Below are 18,160 nucleotides of genomic sequence, written 5' to 3' on the forward strand. Positions count from 1 at the left end.
GAAGGAATGGAGAGTCCCTTGTCAAAGACCAGTACCTCTCCAATCTGCATTGAAGGGAATGAAGGAGAAGTCGCCCATGAAGAACCGGCCTCCCTGGTGACAACAGGTAACCGAAAGTGGCTTGTAACTGCCGAGCTGGTTGCCCTTGTCGAGATGAGGACAACCTTGCTGTTGTATATGTTAGCCTTGCAGATACTTATTCTTGCTAAGGTGAGAGTTCAGACTTCTTAAGTCCATGCAACTCTCACGCTGCGACCATCTTGAACCAAGTCTGTTGAACAGGTCAGAGAAGAATGATCTATTACTGGTTTCCAATTACCTGCCACTTTCTCTATGAGAGAGGGTTGGCTGTAGAAATCGCGAACCAGATTGTAAGATTTCCACGATGAATTCACTCGGCATTGCAGGGCAAGATTCTTCAACAACCCGGAACGAATTGGTGGACATGGACCGGATGGTTGATGAGGAGTGGTAGGAACTCGAAGGGAAGTTGATATCCTATCAAAGGACATCTACTATGCAGGTTTTAGCCACCGTAATATGATGCTTAAGGCTACGGGCACTCCCCACCAGAGGCTGCATGTGGGAGGGAAGCCATGTAGGCATCTTATTCTTCAATTGCTTCTGTGGTCCCCAAAGGAACTTAAGAACTTTACTGACTTGGCTGTATGATGACCAGTGCTTAAGACCGATCCCAAAATGTATTGTTCTGAGGGTGACTTGAAAGAGAAGAGGATCGGTCCTGGCTCTGACGTTTCTACCTGGCACACTATTGGTTCCATGTGTACCACCCATAAATGGATCGGTACTGACGAGTCTTGAAGGCTTGACACAAAAACTTTTGACTCCAGTTGACGTTACAACCGAGTCATCGAGAGAGGTTGAGGGAACCAGAGAGGAAAGCTTAGAATTCTTCGAACCGATCCAAAGACTGAAGACTCAACGGTATATGAGGGCAGCGGATGATCTGTGGAAAGAGGAGGCGACGCTTGTACAGGTCCCTGAGAACAGTCAAATACACACGGCCCTGAAAATAGCTGCTACGAGGCACTCTAACCTAATCTAACCTAGGGACATGGAAAAAAGAAAAAAAAAGGGGGGGGGGGCTGGTGCAATACTAGCATACATCTCTGGAATCTGCATCCCAGCCACGCAAAGACGGCTGGGGGAACATCTCTCATACAAGGAGAATGGTCTCAGTAATGTGAGGGCGGCCGATGCTGTCTCTCAGGGCCACCAGTCTGTCTTAGTCATGACTGTGGCCTCAATCTTCATCCCATGACGAGTACCTACAGAAGACACTGCGACTGCACCCTCACGAGGAAAGAAGTCCAATCATAGGAGTCGAATATCAACAAAACACCAAAAGACGCACGGCCATGGGGCCTGTCAGAGTCATGGACATCTATGTGGTTTACACAAAACTTAAAACTGCAGTCAGCAACATATGGGGATCTGAAGAAACCAGTGCTGTCGAAACTGGAACTATCCTCGACTCTGGAAGAGAATCGATTGCCAAAGTTGAGTGGGAATAAATAAGCAAATATTCCTATCCTACCTGTAGAATGTCGAAGTCTTCGTGGATAAACATGGCCGTGAAAGGTCATCACTCAAGCAACGACGGCTGTACGAATCTGGCAGAACAATCCCGTACATTCGGATGTAGTCACTGCCGAAAATGGATGTTAGCAGCTCCAGGAAGATTGCTGCAAAATCACGGACGTGAGTTGGGGTTGGGGGAATGCATAGACCTGCCACTGATTCCACATGATGATGTCCACAAAAGTGCCATCGATGTCCCTCGCCCTATTGTGAAGGTAGAAACGCTCCCAGAAAAGCGATCGTTCACCAGGGAACTCCCCGTGAAACATAGAGCGGAGGCGCTGCCCCACAGTGCTGGGGAGATGGTGAAAATCTTGTTCACAACAACATGCACGGAAAGGCTGTTACAGATGTCGTATGGATGTGTCAGCCATCCATCCACACAAACGTGGTAGAGGGGAAACGTTCTCTGAAGAGCAATCCATCCACTATGAAACCTTCACACGAACATTGGGAAAATCTCTCAGAAGAGCCATCCCGTTCTCCTCCAAACCTCCACGTGAGTGTGAATGGGGGCCTGGCCCTGGATGTGCCATGCCACGGCAATGTTCCAGGGTGGGAATGTGCAGGGAAGAAGCAGCATCCACATACTTGACAATCACTAAGCTAAGTAGAAGAGGCTCAAAGTCTATGTCCACTGGCAGGGGAGAGCATGAGGAGATCATATCAGCAAAAACAACCAAAAGGAGTTGTATCTCGGTCGTGCAACATTTGTAGAAGGGACACAGTCATGCAACATCTGCGCAACCGCGCTTATTTTCCTTAGAGAGCAAATCTCCGGCTAAAGACGTTCAGCAAATTGCAGAAATGTTGCACTGTCACGGTCATGTAACAATATGGCAAAGGCAAAGCTACTGACTACCCAGGGCCACTCTCTTTCTTCCACAGTCATGAAACATATTAGACTCGAGCATGCAACATTGCACGGATGCATATACTTCCTTCCTTGGAGAGAGTATCTTCAGCTTAGATGTCTGGAAAACTGCGGCAACATCACTGAAAGTGGCAACCAAGAACTGTTCTCGAAAGGAAACTTGCAGGGAAGAGTAAGTATAAATACACTAGGAAGACTCACTTTGGCACTAGAGATATGCTTGGCTGTGCTCAGAAGGACAACAGGAGGAGGAGGAAGATGAAGTTCTGGGCGGGAGCTGCACTGATGGCAGACGCACGGTCAGGGAGGAAAGCCTGGGGAAGATATGGTCTTGGCCAACAACAAAACACAAAGGAGAAGGATCTACTTCTGCAAATCCAACATCGAATGGTGACTCGTCTTCCTTACAAAATCCAAAATCAAATGGCGATTCGTCTTCCTTACAGCCATTGTGTATTCTTCCACCCAACTGCAATACAGCATACAACAACGAAGAATGTGAAGGCGGAGATGTTTCATCATGGAAGCTACCCAGGTCTTCTCATCCTATAGAACAGGAACGAGAGGAAGAGAAGGGAGCGTAGGAACACCCGACAACAACCCAGACAAAGTAAGAACTGTAGACGGGAACAGCTACTGGTCTTGGAGACGACTTCCCAAAATTGGTAAACTCTAAGGTCCTGCAACATTAACCTCCACTTCTTCCTCATGTAAAGGGAGAGGAGATTCCATGCTCGAAGGCAAGCAGAGGTCTCATACAACGGGTTAACAAACCCTGCACCAAGTAGGAGAACCCTCCTCCGTCTCAAGCTCTACAACATCTGAAAGAGTAAAACATTACAACATTCCAAGTAAATGTGTAGCCAAAATAAAAACTTTGCTTGTTTCAGAGAGAAAACACTTCAGAACAAACAGAAACAGATGTAGCACAGGGATTTTTGATAAAATGAGGTTGGGAAGGCATCTAAAAATAGAATTGTTGGTGGCGAGAGGCAGAACCTCTCTCCTTGGATGAGTAATAGAAAAAAGATATAACAAAATAAAAGAACAAACACCAAGGTAAGACAAGAGCTGGGTTTGCGTTATGTCAAAAGGTAAAGCCTAGCTAGAGAGGACATCAAAGAAAAAGTCTCATAGGCTAAAACAAGTTGGTAACAACTATGCAGCATAACTGTGTAGGAAATACTACACAGCAAGAAAGAGCAGAAAGTAAACAGTAGAACATGTTGCATTGTTCCAAATAAGCAAAATATCTCAAAACAACAATATACTCAAAAACGAAATAAAACTAAGTCGAATGGCAGGCAGCAGAAGAGACACGTCTGTCTCAGACTGCGGCCAAAACAAAGTGAATGCATACTAACTGGATAGTGGGGCTTCCTCCCCTACTGTCAGTAGCCAACTACCAATAAGCACCTTGTTTTTTAGTTAAATGGCCAGCTCCAGCTTCTGCTGAAAGTTAATCCCATGTAAAGACCTAAAGTTTATATATGTGTAGGACCAACTAATTTTTAACATAACTTTCAAGAGTAAAATATATATAAAATAGTACAAGGTATCTTCAAGAATAAGTTATTGGTGTTTCAACAACAGAAAGTAGAATTTTACAAGTCTTGGACAAATTGAAATTCAAAATAGATGAGGAGAGCAAAACAAAAGTTCATTACAACATTTTAATAACCATAAGAAAAGGATTCACTGATGAACCGACAATGAAAATTTGTCAGCCATGAATGGTAAAGTCAAACCAAATCTAGTTTGGCATGTTTGCGTTATGAATATATGTATAGAAATGTGTTACACACACAACACACACATACTTACATATATATAATGTATGTATGTAGGTGAGTGTGACGTACTTGTGTGGAAATATTAGATATAAATTTGAAACCCTCATTTTTGTCCAACGTAACTGCAAATACAAAAAAAAAAAAAAAAAAAAAAAAAAAATTGGTTTGTCTTTTTTCCAAAATTCCATACAATTCCTAAATGGTACAAGTTATTTACAGACATGATAATCATTTCATGACAATTTGTCATGTATAATATTCAAAACTGCACCGGCAGTAACAATTTTCAGAAAAAGACTCTTAATGAAAACAATTACAAATCACAAGTTTTCCTTCTCCTCCGAAACAGTAACTCATTAAAATGAAGAGTACATAAACCAAGCATTAATCATACATTCCTTAATATTTACACTAAAAATTTTCAAGAAAAATTGTTTTATATTTGAACAACTAACAAATCATCAATATCTATAAAATAAAAAGGAAATTTATAAAACTTGTTCCGTTCAAACACTAGTAATGTGATTCCTATATATGACCAAACAAAATAGTGAATCACAGTTTCAGAAAACCCTGCTTTTGGTGTTTTAGCTGTATCACCTTTTTGGTAAATTGCATAATGTCTTTTATCTACACTCCTCCCATGAAGTGTGCTTAACATCATAGAAAAAACCTCCTTGCTGTCTGGGTCCCTTTCACCATTGTATGTTTATATTTCAGGGTTTCAAGCATTTTTTCCAATAATGACAGTACTGTACAGCACACTAAAAATTTAAAGATCAACTTTTCAAAGGTCATCTTTACATCTGACAGCTATTCACTCATTTAACAATGCTCTTCAACTATGAAACACATTCTCTGCAATTATCAGTGGTTTGCTTCTTGTCTGCAACTAACTGCCAGGTGACATTCACCTTTATTCGTTTATTACCAAGCCAAAGCAAGTTGGATCGTCACAGTTAGGCTTGAAGAAAAAAAAATTTCATTGATCACTACTAATTATATCTTCAAAACATATTCAATTTATTCAGTACTTAATGCAGGTGCTGTAATGACAATTATCGCATACACCAAACAAAATAGCTAACTGTACATCACTTACATTTATTCAGGGACACCTGTCAGAGAAACACCAGGAGGGGCAGGCGTTGGAGAGCTCATATGTCGCGTCTGTTCTTTAACAATAGGATAAAAGTAAGGATGTTCCATTGCTTCGTGAGCTGTTAAGCGTTCCTGATGATCATATCTTAAGAGTTTGTCTAAAAAGTCCAGGGCTTCTGGCGATACTAAATGTTGGTTTTCACTATGGACAAACCTTTCCCATCGTTTTCGAGAATGCCTGTTCAAAATCAAAGGAGATTAATTATGAAGCAAAACATCATATTTCAAGTATCATGATTATAAGTTTTCCCTTGTGTTGAACATGGTATTTTAATCTACAAAAATAAAGAGGGGTGTATGTACATTGGTCTGCCAATATCAATGAAAGTTGGGGTCAAACTTCCTCTCTCCCCACACTTTGACATTTTTTGGTTCAAATATAATTATTTGATATAATTGACATATTTTACTTATCTATTATTTGGACAAACTAAAAAATTTATGGCAATTTTATCGTATATTAAGAATGTTATGCTAGTTTTTTATCTAACCACTGTATAAATTAATACAGTACTGGACTTGGCAGAAAATTACGGTAATTGTGGAAAATACGAAGAATTGCTGTGTGCAGTGGCTAAGACTAAATAAATTAATGGTATGATTAACCTGTACTCTGTGCATGTGTTTATAACTATACTAAGATATATAACTAATTAATAATGCTTAATTAATTGTACTCATGGGAAAAGTTTACCTAGAAATTACATATTGGATCTACCAGTTGTTAATAATAACAATAGTAATAATAATAATAATTTGCTTTTCAGGCTTAGTGATGTTGGTCAGCAACTGGCCAATATTCATATTGGAAAGGGACAGTGCGAGATGAGGGTAGTGTTTTTATTGAATTATTCATTCAAAAACTCGTAGATTTCTTCGCGGTCTTGTTCGGTGATTTGGATTCTGGATTATTTTCTTATTTCAGGTACCATCGACATGTTTCAACCAACTCGATGGTCATCCTCAGGACATGGTTGAGAAGGATCTGGAGAAACAAGGCACTCGCATTGGTACTTATGGAGGGGGGGTCCTTGATCAGTGATGAATTATGATTGGCTGCCCAGGTGGGTCGTCTCGGGCGGAGCCTGTTCTCCTGTGTTGATGTTTGGGGTTCATCTTGCGTGCGAGCAGCATTGTAGTGCTGAGGAGAATGTCGATTCTCAGATGCGAGATTTTGATTTGCTCGCTCACTATGGGGTCGTTCGGTGCAGGTCTCCTGGTGGCTGTGGGGAGGAGAGAGGTCTCCTGCGTAATGTTGAGGGTTGGTTTCTCCATCCCAATGTGCAATGCTTCCAGGAGATGCAGGTGGCGGTGGTCCATAGTTCGGTCAATTATTTCTATATTCGTGATTATGTCTTTTCTTGTGATTCTCTGGTTATGGGCAGTCCTGGCATAATTAAAGATGGCTTCCTCTTGGGCAGGAAATCCTCTTGGAGAAATGCATGGTGGTCATAACAATGTAAGTGCCGAGGCATCCTCGGACGGGGCATGAGTATCGGTAGACCACGCTGGCTTTCTTCAAGGGGTCCTGCTGAGAGGCGGCTGGATTGTTACACATCACCAGGCTGCTCGTCTTTTTGCTTTTGTAGTAAATGATCAGATGAATATTCTTATTGCAGCCAGTGGGGCAGACATCCTCGATGATATTCTTGAGGGCACATTCATCTTTATATTTTTGATGGAATTGCCCTTTGTACAAGAGCTCTATGCGTTCAGGGACATTGGGGCGAGGTTCCTGCCGGTACCATTTATCGATGTTTGATAGACTCTTCTACATTTTGGTTTGGATGTCCATTGTCGACGAGGGTCTGGGCTACATGTTCCTTTCTTTGTGTGTGTGTCATTCCAGGAGGAGCAGTGCGAGAGGGCTATCCTGACGTAGATGCTGATGGTGGAGCTCTTATACATCTCGGGGCACTTGCTTGCTCTGTTCTTACACATGCCCAGGTTCCTTGGATTCGTGTGAACCTTTGTAGAGAGTATGACATCCCTCTGCTCAACAAGGACGTCAAGGAAGGGGAGGCAGTGTTCTTGGCTACGTTAGATGGTGAAACTAAGGCAGCTATGGTTGTGGAAAGCACATCTCAGGTTCTCAATTTCTTCTTGTGAATTGGCGCCAAAGAAGGTGTCATCGATGTAGCGCACATATTATATCCTTGGCTGGTCGATGTTTTCGAAGAGCCTTTGCTCACCCCGTCGATCTGGGTGTACAAACAGCCATGGTGGTTAGAGAAAGGGGCCTTTTTGGTGCATATTTCCAAGAAGGCACAGAGGGCAAGCTCAGGGATGTTCAGGGATGGGGTGGTGGGGTCCCTATACACACAAAGATCATCTGGATGGTCTCATTGACAGGGACTTTGGTGAAGAGGGACTCCATATCCATTGAAGCAGTACATCCTCCGGGGGCATCATTCTTAGGGCCTCCAGGAACTCTGCTGACAACTTCAGGGTGTGGCTGTCCGGTGGGTAAGGGGTTAGGATGGTATTGAGCCTCTCCGGGACGTACGAGGTTAGGATGATTAGCTGGTATATCAGGGGAGGAATCTGACTGATGATGGGGCGCAGCGGGTAACCTTGCTTCTGCAGTTTGGCATTCTCGTAGATGTACCAGAGGTCATAGTCTCCTCTAACTGGTGGTAGGTGAAGGGCATTAGAAGCAGCACTGACCATCTCTACGATCCTGTTCACCTTCTGCCTGATCTCATTGACAAGGTTCTTAGGAATTCTTCGAGATTTGGTGCTGTCCGCCAAGATTTCATCCAACTTCTGATGGTATTCCTCGGTGAGACCATCCAGATGATCTTGGACTGTGTATATGGGGACCCCACCACCCCATCTCTGAACATCCCTAAGCATGCCCTCTGCGCCCTCTTGAAAACATGCACCAAAAAGGCCCCTTTCTCCAATCATCGTGGCCTTTCTGTGCACCCACATAATCACGAGTATAGAAATAATATAGAAATAATTGACTGAACTATGGACCACCACTGTCTGCACCTCCTGGAAGCATTGCACATTGAGAAGGAGAAACCAACCCTCAAGATTACGAAAGAGACCTTTCTCCTCCCCACGACCACCAGGAGACCTGCACTGAACGACCCCATAGCGAGCGAGCGAATCAAAATTTCGCATCTGAGAATCAACATTCTCCTCAGCACTACAATGCGGCTCGCATGCAAGATAAGCACCAAACATCAACATGGGAGAACAGGCTCCACCCAAGACGACCCGCCCGGGCAGCCAATCATAATTCATCACCAATCAAGAACAGCCCCCACTATAAATACCGACCCGAGCACCTTGTTTCTCCAGATCCTTCTCGAACACATCCACAGGATGACCATCGAGTTGGTCGAAACATGTCGACAGTATCTGAAATAAGAAAAGAATCCAGAATCCAAACCACCGAATGATACCACGAAGAAATCTACAAATTTTTTAATGAATAATTCAATAAAAACACTTCTCTTATCTCACACTGTCCTTTTATGATATGAATATTGGCCAGCTGCTGACCAACATCGCTGAGCCTGAAAAGAGAATTATAAGAAAAATAGAAAAGATCCTGTATAAGATAAACTTGCAAAATACAGCCATCCTTTCCAATAAGACCTGTCTGAAAGAGGGTCTACTTGCCTCAAATAATAATAATAATAATATAATAACAATAATAATAATAATAATAATATTATTAATAAGGGGTTTAACCATACCACTGAGCTGAAAATTCCACCTATCACAGCTGGTGTAAAATAAATAAAATATTTTACTTAACCTGCAACTCCCTCAAAATAACACAAATAGAAAAAAAACTGGGTAAAATTTCCTATATAACCACAACTTGATATTGCTGTGGACTGATATCTGGGCATTCCCTTACAATATTTCATTTAATTAGTAAATAAATAGGCCTGTTGTTGTCTTCCAACTTGTGCCATTTGGCGCTTACGAAATCGTCATTCATCAAAGTGATTTTTGTCAACTTTTCCCTTTTAAAGGGTTAGACGCACAAAGAAAGTTTTCCATTCTTGTGTGCCTTGTGCTCCATATTATTATTAGCTATTCAATTACATTTTTAAAAATCAAAAATAAATTACAACACAATAAAAACTCAATACAAATAAAAATAAAAATTCAAAAACTAATTTTAAAGTTGGAAAAATATATGAGAGTTATCTTTACATTCAACCAGAAGGCTTGAGTACTATGATCATGAAAATGTTAAGGGGAAAATATTTTGTTATAACAGTCATTCATTCATAAAATCGCAATAGATATGTTTAGTAATTACTGTACCGTAATACCCCGAACTTGCGCAAATTCACAGACACGCAAACTTTCATTGGAGCCTAACTAATTATCATACACAAGTTTTTCACAAAAACGAGAATATTGAGAAACCCAGCAAGTGTCAATTTTAAATTTTTTATGTAATTTATAAGTTTTCAAGCTTTTATGTGTAAATTAAATAACATTAAATACTAGAAATAATAATTTCTCTCTCTCTCTCTCTTTCACTGCGATGAGAGAATTTTTATGGTATATGTTTGTTTTGTATGATAAATTTTTTACCAAATAATAAGTAATTTTATTTGAATTTGGCTTCCAGTGTAAGTCTTGTATACAGAAATGGGAAATCTTTGGAATTGTCATGAGGTGAGGTTTAAAATGATACACTTGAGAACCCAATTTGGGCTTTCAGCTGTCCAGGAAGCAAAGTACAGTGCTCTGAAGCTCGGTCTTTCAGCCTTTATAGGCACCTGACTATTTTTAAATATGAAGCATATTTGTTGACAACATTGTGGATGTTTAATATTTTGTCTTTTGTTTTCTATTTTTCCCACTGTTTTATGAGTTAAAAGAAATAGGAAAGGGATAACATTGCTGAAAAAATTTTTTTTATTGTATAGAGAGAGAGAGAGAGATTCATCATTAAATTTTTTTGTAAGCTTTTCCCTGAAGGGTTTTGATCTGCAGTGAATTATCTACACTTTCTTCTGTCACATAAACTTTCTGCCTGAACTCTAATCAGGTCTAGATCTTCAGCCATCTCCTCTTTATGATTTCCTGGGTCTTTCTATGGGTCTTTGTCCTACTACTAAATATTTGTTGCCTCTGACCAACTGCTCCCCAGCCTGTAGATACCACATCTCTATACCAATCCACATTCCTAATACAATCATCCCACAGTGCTCTGGCCACAAAGCGGAATATTTGTCTGTAATACATTTTCAAAATCTCCTCCATTTTCCTTGTCAGTGCCCATGTGTTGCTTGCATAAAGCAGCACAGGCCAGCCCTGTGAAAGTCAAGAATGCTAACTCAGTGGTCTGGTTTAACTATTTAATAACAACTACAGTATAGGCAATCATAAGGTTGTATGTGTGTGACTGCCTGCTTGTTTGTGTTTTGTGGTAATGTTTGAGGAGGCATCCATCTTTTGACGATGTGCTGAATCAGGTAGGATGTTAAAGCAGGCTGGGGAAAACACATTTAAATACCAGACAAAATTCACTGTTACAGTCTTTTAAGAAATTGTAATGAAATATGTTTTAATGCATAAACACTTTATAAACAAGCCCATTAATCTCAAGATGCTCTGTTCTTTGTAAAACTAATTTCGGCCACACAGTTAGCCTGAAAAGAACACACCTGCTCTATGTGGTGGGCCTCTTATCATCACCCACATCATACTCATAAGATAGTGCCCTTCTGGGGATCAAATTAGTGCTGGGGTACGAGGAGGGCATAATTCCCAAAGGTTAATGGGTATATGTAAAAATTATACTTTTAAAAGTAACAACATCACTTTTTCATTACAACCCATTGATCATAACTTCTGAAAGACTATGTAGGAGGGAGGATGAGAGATGAATATGTTAAATGTGTAATGTAGCACTACTTTATCTTTAAATATACTGTATTTCATAATAATCCTACCAATAAATCCTAAAATTTATACAACAGCAAAACACGTTTTCAAGCAAGCTGAGCCCGGCCGGAGAGTCGAACCCGGGCCCAGCAGAATGCTAGCCGAGTACGATACTGACCCATCCAATGAAGAACTTTAATGCCAATAAAAAATAATATAGGAGAGAGAGGGAAAGAGATTGTTGGGCCCACGGTAAGTGCGAATTGTTTCCTAACATAGTGCACAAAGAGGAAAGTGATGTTTGTGTGTGTGTTCACTATCCACCCTCAGAGGCACAGCCAGGAAAACATCAGTAAACATGAGTGCATCTGTTCATTCACTCCAAAATATTTTGATCATTTTTACCAGACTCAGGTGAGTCTATTAAGTTATGAAATCCATTACGCTGAGGTGCCACTGTACATCTCTACTAAAATTGTGCAGTTAGCTTTGGTACCACTGCATAACACCTTTTAAATTTTTTACCTTCAAATGGTTTGATTCCATTGCCTGAGGAGAAAAGTTTCACCAGCAACTGAACAATGAATCACCTTAAACAATGGCTAAAACATCTGGCAAAGATTCTATGTTTAAGCTATTCTATTTCTCATTACCAACTTTTCCTTTCTTGTCCAACCTAATTTATGGCTACCATTGTCTATGCTGAGGAAAAGCTGACTCCCCAGGTACAAGGGTCAGTTTCTGAAAGTCCATTCAACTAAAAAAAACACCGATTCACTACCTACAACGAACAGCATCACTGACAGATATGCCATCTGTACTGGCTCTATATATGAAACCCCATATAAGTCTATTATTTATCAAGTACCAGATATAGGGGTGTAACAAATAGGAAGGCTATAGGGAAAGGTTATGTACCATTTCAACATGTAACCTACACTAAGAATTATAATAATTTTCAACAAATATCTCTCTTGCTCAGTTATTTTGATATTAATTTTTGGCATCAGGCATTTCACAACTCTAATAGTAGTAGAAAATATGCTTACCTTCCAAGAATGTCATTGAACCTAGGATCTAGTTCTATCTGATATTTTTCAACATACTCATAGAGCTCCTCTGTTCCCAAGACTTTTGCAATTCGCACCAACTGATCATAGTTATCATGACCATGGAAGAAAGGTTCTTTACGGAAGATCATACTGGCCAGCATACATCCTAAGGACCACATATCGAGTGAATAGTCATACATCTGGAAGTGAAGAAACATACCTCTATTATACCTGTAATTTAAACGTAAAAATTAAAAAACTTAACATCTGAACTAAATTCACAGCAACTCTACCATGCATTCTAATTTAAAATTACAGCAAAATATTTCGAGTACATACCTGATAATCTACGAGGAGTTCGGGTCCTTTAAAATATCTGGATGCCACTCTCACATTATACTCCTGGCCTGGATGGTAAAATTCTGCTAAACCCCAATCTATGAGACGTAACTTACGATTTTCATGATCAATCATAACGTTATGAGGCTTAACATCTCGATGCATTATTCCCATACTATGACAGTAGTCTAAAGCCTATAGAGAGGAAAAGTGAAGTTAGTATATCTTACAGACTGAAGATCAAGTATTCAAATCAATTTAACTACATTTCCCACGGTCAAAGCTAATACCCAATAAATATATCCTAAAATACAGAAAGTAAGAATACTAAATAAATGCATTTCAAAGAGAAAAAACAAATAAAAGATGGTTGATGTTTGAAAACAAAATAAAATGTAATTCTCTCTTATTAGTGTGCTTTTTTTTCTTATATGATCAAATTGTAGATTATAAGTAGTTTTGATCACATTTAAAATGAACCTGTGATAATGAAAGAATGCTGCCCAAAGCAAACAATAAACAGTACAAGCAGGATAAATTATGTCAACTCGTCAAGTGGTTTTATAAAGAGTCTACACACAGGCTATTACTGGATGAACCCTAGTGAGTGAGTTCATCGAAATTTTGTGACAAGTGGAAAATAGTGACATAAAAGACTGGTGCATTGCACTTGCACCATATTCAGGGATGAAATGAAACTGCTCTGGCTAATCAGGTAATTCAATACCACAGAGCAAGGAAATAATGACAGCATATAACTGGTGTTCTGTTAATACAATATTTTAAAAGATTATTATAATGAAAGAAAGGAATGTTATTATTCTTTAGTACTTAAAACATCATGATTAAAAACTGCATGCACTAATATATTTACGTCTCACCTTTAAAAGTTCATACAAATAGTAACGAATATCATAATCATTTAGTGTCTGATACAGCTGCTTGAAATCGGTGTTGTTTACATGTTCAAACACTAGAGCAGGAGTACGTGAAACTGGATCTTTCACTACAGCTTGGAGTGTGATAACATTTGTCCCACCTCGAAGATTCTCCAAGATCTTAATTTCTCTTTTAATCTTCTTTTTCTTGACAGGCTACGGAAATGGAAAAGAAGACATCTATAAGAATATTTGACAAAAGCTAAGTAATAGCCATTTAACAGTTTGAAGCCTAACTTATAAATGAATGAACAGGTTATAAGAAACACATCCCAAGCAAGTTATATTTATGTAAATATGCAAATTCTTACCTCTAAATGCCCAACTCCCAATATACAAAATCTATATTAAGGTGGATGATACTAGACTAATTGCATCTTCCAGGATAAAGGTAATTTTTACATGTGCTGACAGGCTAGAAGTGCACATGCCTGAGTGCCATGACTGCTAGGGAACAAACTTTGCAAGTGATATTAGGCTGAGATAAATAAATCACAAGTGAGGCAATGGGCTAGTGGAAGTTTTGCCTAATGCTGAATACAAGTTTTAGTGGAAGTTCTGCCTACTGCTGAATACAACTTTTGCCCCTTGTTGGTATAGGAAACTTTTCCCAAGACATTTAGCAAGATAAAATTTTGCACCTGATAAGCAGTTTAGTTATTACATAAAATCATAAAATAACCTGTACATGCTCATAACATCACAGCCACTTATAAAACCACTGGTTCCGTAAATGTATCTTTACATTCTTGTGAATTCGGTATGCAGTGCAATTTTTTCATTTTATCATCTTGTAAAGATGTTTTTGATTGGTATCAATTTTTACATGTGCTAAGAGTTTCCAGTCTGACTGGCATAACTGTGTGTGGAATTTATTATACGTAATATCCGTATCACAATGATCAAATCTCTTTTTCTTTATTAACCCTTAATGGACGGGCATCATCATATAAGTATCTACAATATGTTTTGAGTGACATACAGGCTGGCTAACTCATATGAATATTAATATAACGCCATACAATTTGGATTAATTTAGCGGGAAAGATGTTCACAGCACTTCAATGATCAATAAATGACTTATGGCAACTGTGTACCCCAGCACAGGACAGAGGGGGGATTCATGTGCCTTGAGACTTGATGGGGGAAATGTATTGCCCCTCGCTATCTCATGACATCTTTTAATTTATTTGCTCACAAATATACCCAGGGATTGCTGTTGGTTTTAGTTCTTATTTTTTATGATAGTATGTCAGCTATAATTGTAATTTTGCAAAGGAAAGTGCCAAGAAATAGAAAGAACATGTATACCTCACAAAAAGTTACTGCCTCTCCCCATCTCAGTATATCTCATAAATAATTTATAACAAATATACTCAGAATCTACTAATGATTTTAGTTCTTATCTGTTATGATATTGGGTGAGCTGAAATTATAATTTTAAAAAATAAAATATATTATAAAAAAACCTGTATAACTTGGTAAAATTAGCATATTTTTATGAATGTCTTGTAAAAGAGGGCCCACACAGGGTTGTCAAATCCCATGGAAGGTAAGGAAAAATTTTTATTACAATTTTTTTCCTTACACCATGTGCATTTGCATATCTTCCTTTTTCCATTGATATGTTTTTTTCTTAAACTGGCCAACCTTAAAATCTGCCTGTCTGGGGGGTGTGTTTAATATATATTTACCCTGTCCCTTAAGGGTTAAATTCACCCCAAAATTGATCACCTAATAAAACCATCCCCTTGCAGCAATGCTGCTAAGTCAGTGTACAGATGAAATACAGGGCTTAATAGAGTATCCCTTAATGGATGGGCATCATATGATGATCTATAACAGGTTTTGAATGATGGACAGGCTAACTCATATGAGTATTAATATTACGTACCATACGGTTTTGAGGAATTTAGCGGAAAGATGTTCATAGCACTTCAATGGTCGACAAATGACTTATGGCAACTGTAGTAGCTCGGCAAAGAAAAGAGGGTGAACAGTGTGCCTTGAGACTTGATGGGGGAATGTATTGCTCATCTCTCTCTCATGGAATCTTTTTATTTGCTCATAAATATACCCAGGGATTGCTGTTGGTTTTAGTTCTTATTTTTTATGATAGTATATCAGCTATAATTGTAATTTTGCAAAGAACAGTGCAAAGAAATATTAGAAAAAATATGTATACCTCACAAAAAACTACTGTATCTTCCCCATCTCAGTAATCTCATGAATATTTTACAAAATAAACGTGCGCAGAATTCGTTACTGATTTTAGTTCTGATCTGTTATGATACTGAGTGAGCTCTATTATAATTTTAAAAAATAAAATAAAACATATTAGAAAAAAAAAACATGTATAACTTGGTAAAATTACCATATTTTTACGAGTTTCTTGTAACATAGGCCCCACACCAGGTTGTAAATAGTAAATTTCAACTTACCGTGGAAGGTAAGGAAAAATTTTTAGAATTTCTTTTTTTTTTACACCATGTGCATTATCATATCTTCCTCTTTCCACTGATGAGTTTTTTCTTAAATTGGCCAACCTTAAAGTTTGCCTGGTCTGTGGGTGTGTTCAATACATATTTAGCCTGTCCCTTATGGGTGTACTTTTGCCTCTAAAAGTACTCGTGCTTCCACGAGTATTTAGCCTAAAATCATTGGATTTGAGAGCTTGGGAGGATATCCAGGTGGATTGGTACATAAGTTATTGATCTTCGATGGGATTTTCAACCTACTTGTACTGATGAAATCAGCTGTGTTGCCATATCATATAGAATTTTATGCTCCATTCTACTCAGTGAAAAAACAAACTGTAGCACTGATGATTCTTTCTTGTGGTGCCTCATTGCCTTAGATATCTTTTCTAACTGACAGCTTCCATTTTACACCATCCATATTAACGTTCATTACTTTTTTTTTCTGTTAAATTCACCCTCATAACCCCTCCTCATCATCTCTTTCAACTTAATTTTCTTCTTGCAAATAATAGGTGTCTTTAATTACAGCAATCACTTATCTATAAATGAAAGTGGCTTTGCAGTATCCCAAATACCAAACTTCCAGTATTAAAAAAATATACCAAGAAATTATACTTCCTAACAATCCAGTTACATACATCTTAAAAGATAACACCAGGAACCCTACAGTCAGAAAAAAAAGAGGGGGTTGGTTACCTACAACAAACACACCAATCCACTTCATTATAAAACTATGTTATTACCTTAAGAATTTTCACAACACATTTTTCATTATTGTTGATGTTCACAGCCTCAAAGACTTCTGAATATTTTCCTCGCCCAAGTTTTCTGACGAGCTGATAGTCATCTTGTTGCCTGAAAACAAAAGAAATCTTTAATTGTAAAGAAAACTTTCAAAGGTAGCATTTCAATAAGAAATGTGTTGCAGTACAAAATATTGTACAGCTAGCCTTGATTATTTCTTTGTTCCCTTATATATAACTTCTGTTTCTATAGGGTTTCAAACCCAAATTTTTTACATGGATACTCTCCTGGCCCAACCACGACTGGCTGAAGCTTAAAAACATGGTTCTAAATTTGGCAGTCTCCCTTGTGAGGAGCTGTGGGTAACTGCCAGCGCACACAGTATGAAGGGCATCAGTTTCTCTTCAACTGACATTGTGTAGACATTTCACTCATATTCTCATCATGGCTTTTGTTAAAACTGTGATTTCTATTGATTATTTGTGCTTGGTGGCTTTAGAATAAAGCTCTTCTGCCCTTCAGTTTGTAGTGTTGTATTGAGAATGATGGTGCCTTAGAATTCCTCTTTTTGCAAATATGATAAGCGTTGATATTTTAGCATGACTGTGAGAGTCCACTTTCTTATCAACTTTGCCAATAACCTCTTTCTTTGTTTGCAACATCCTAGCCTCCTTCCCTTACCCCCTCCACTGCAGATGGGATAGAGCATTATGGAGGACCAACTTAAGTTTTCTAATCCTTCTCCTCTTCCATTATCATCACCTTCCCCACGCCTTAGGAAGAGGAGGAAGATGGCACAAAAGGTGCCCCTCAGCAAGGTTAATAGTCTTCAAATGTCCATCTCTCCTTCGGTAGGCTTGACAGCAATACCAGTAACCATTCACGAGGGCTAGTAATCATGGGCACGAGGGGTGGTGGAATGACTATTTCTTCTAGAGACAGGCCGCTGTGGTAGGGGTCTGCTCATGCACTCTCTGACATGACTGGTCATTCCTAGCCACCTGCTCTCTATCCTTGATACCTGAGAGTTACCTAGATTTGACCTGTGCTTGCTCTTCAAAAAAGTGTGAAAGGTACTACTTTCGACCTGTGCCTGAAGACCAAGTGGGGACTCTGAGGTTGTGATGATGTATCCTGGATCATGCCTGCTATTGGTCTCAGGGCTGATGAACGGATAACTTTAATCCTGTACGGAGCACTGACCTGCTCTACTCAATGGGGGTCAGAGCATATGCAGTCCAGTACTACACCAGTCCACTTTCCACTTGGTGCTACACCGTACCATGCATAGCCTGGGATGGGTCAA

General features: G+C 39.1%; 2 protein-coding genes across 3 annotated transcripts in view; both read right to left on the minus strand.

Annotated features, from left to right (window-relative positions):
• The window catches only part of LOC136843853 (inversin-like), a 649,403-nt gene that overhangs the window by 309,653 nt on the left and 321,590 nt on the right, over positions 1 to 18,160 (minus strand). The gene's annotated exons all lie outside the window — the stretch shown is intronic.
• The window catches only part of CkIIalpha (casein kinase II subunit alpha), a 30,181-nt gene continuing 16,156 nt past the window's right edge, over positions 4,136 to 18,160 (minus strand). For both annotated transcript variants that reach the window (XM_067112661.1, XM_067112662.1), the window contains exons 3-8: positions 16,854 to 16,965; positions 13,574 to 13,786; positions 12,693 to 12,887; positions 12,351 to 12,553; positions 5,372 to 5,608; positions 4,136 to 5,233 (exon numbers count right to left, since the gene is read on the minus strand). In XM_067112661.1, coding sequence (XP_066968762.1) covers positions 5,374 to 5,608; positions 12,351 to 12,553; positions 12,693 to 12,887; positions 13,574 to 13,786; positions 16,854 to 16,965 — 958 coding nt within the window. In that variant the 3' untranslated portion in view covers positions 4,136 to 5,233; positions 5,372 to 5,373. The remainder of the gene's footprint in view (positions 5,234 to 5,371; positions 5,609 to 12,350; positions 12,554 to 12,692; positions 12,888 to 13,573; positions 13,787 to 16,853; positions 16,966 to 18,160) is intronic.

The sequence above is a fragment of the Macrobrachium rosenbergii genome, chromosome 12 (assembly GCF_040412425.1).
Source record: "Macrobrachium rosenbergii isolate ZJJX-2024 chromosome 12, ASM4041242v1, whole genome shotgun sequence".
NCBI lineage: Eukaryota > Metazoa > Arthropoda > Malacostraca > Decapoda > Palaemonidae > Macrobrachium > Macrobrachium rosenbergii.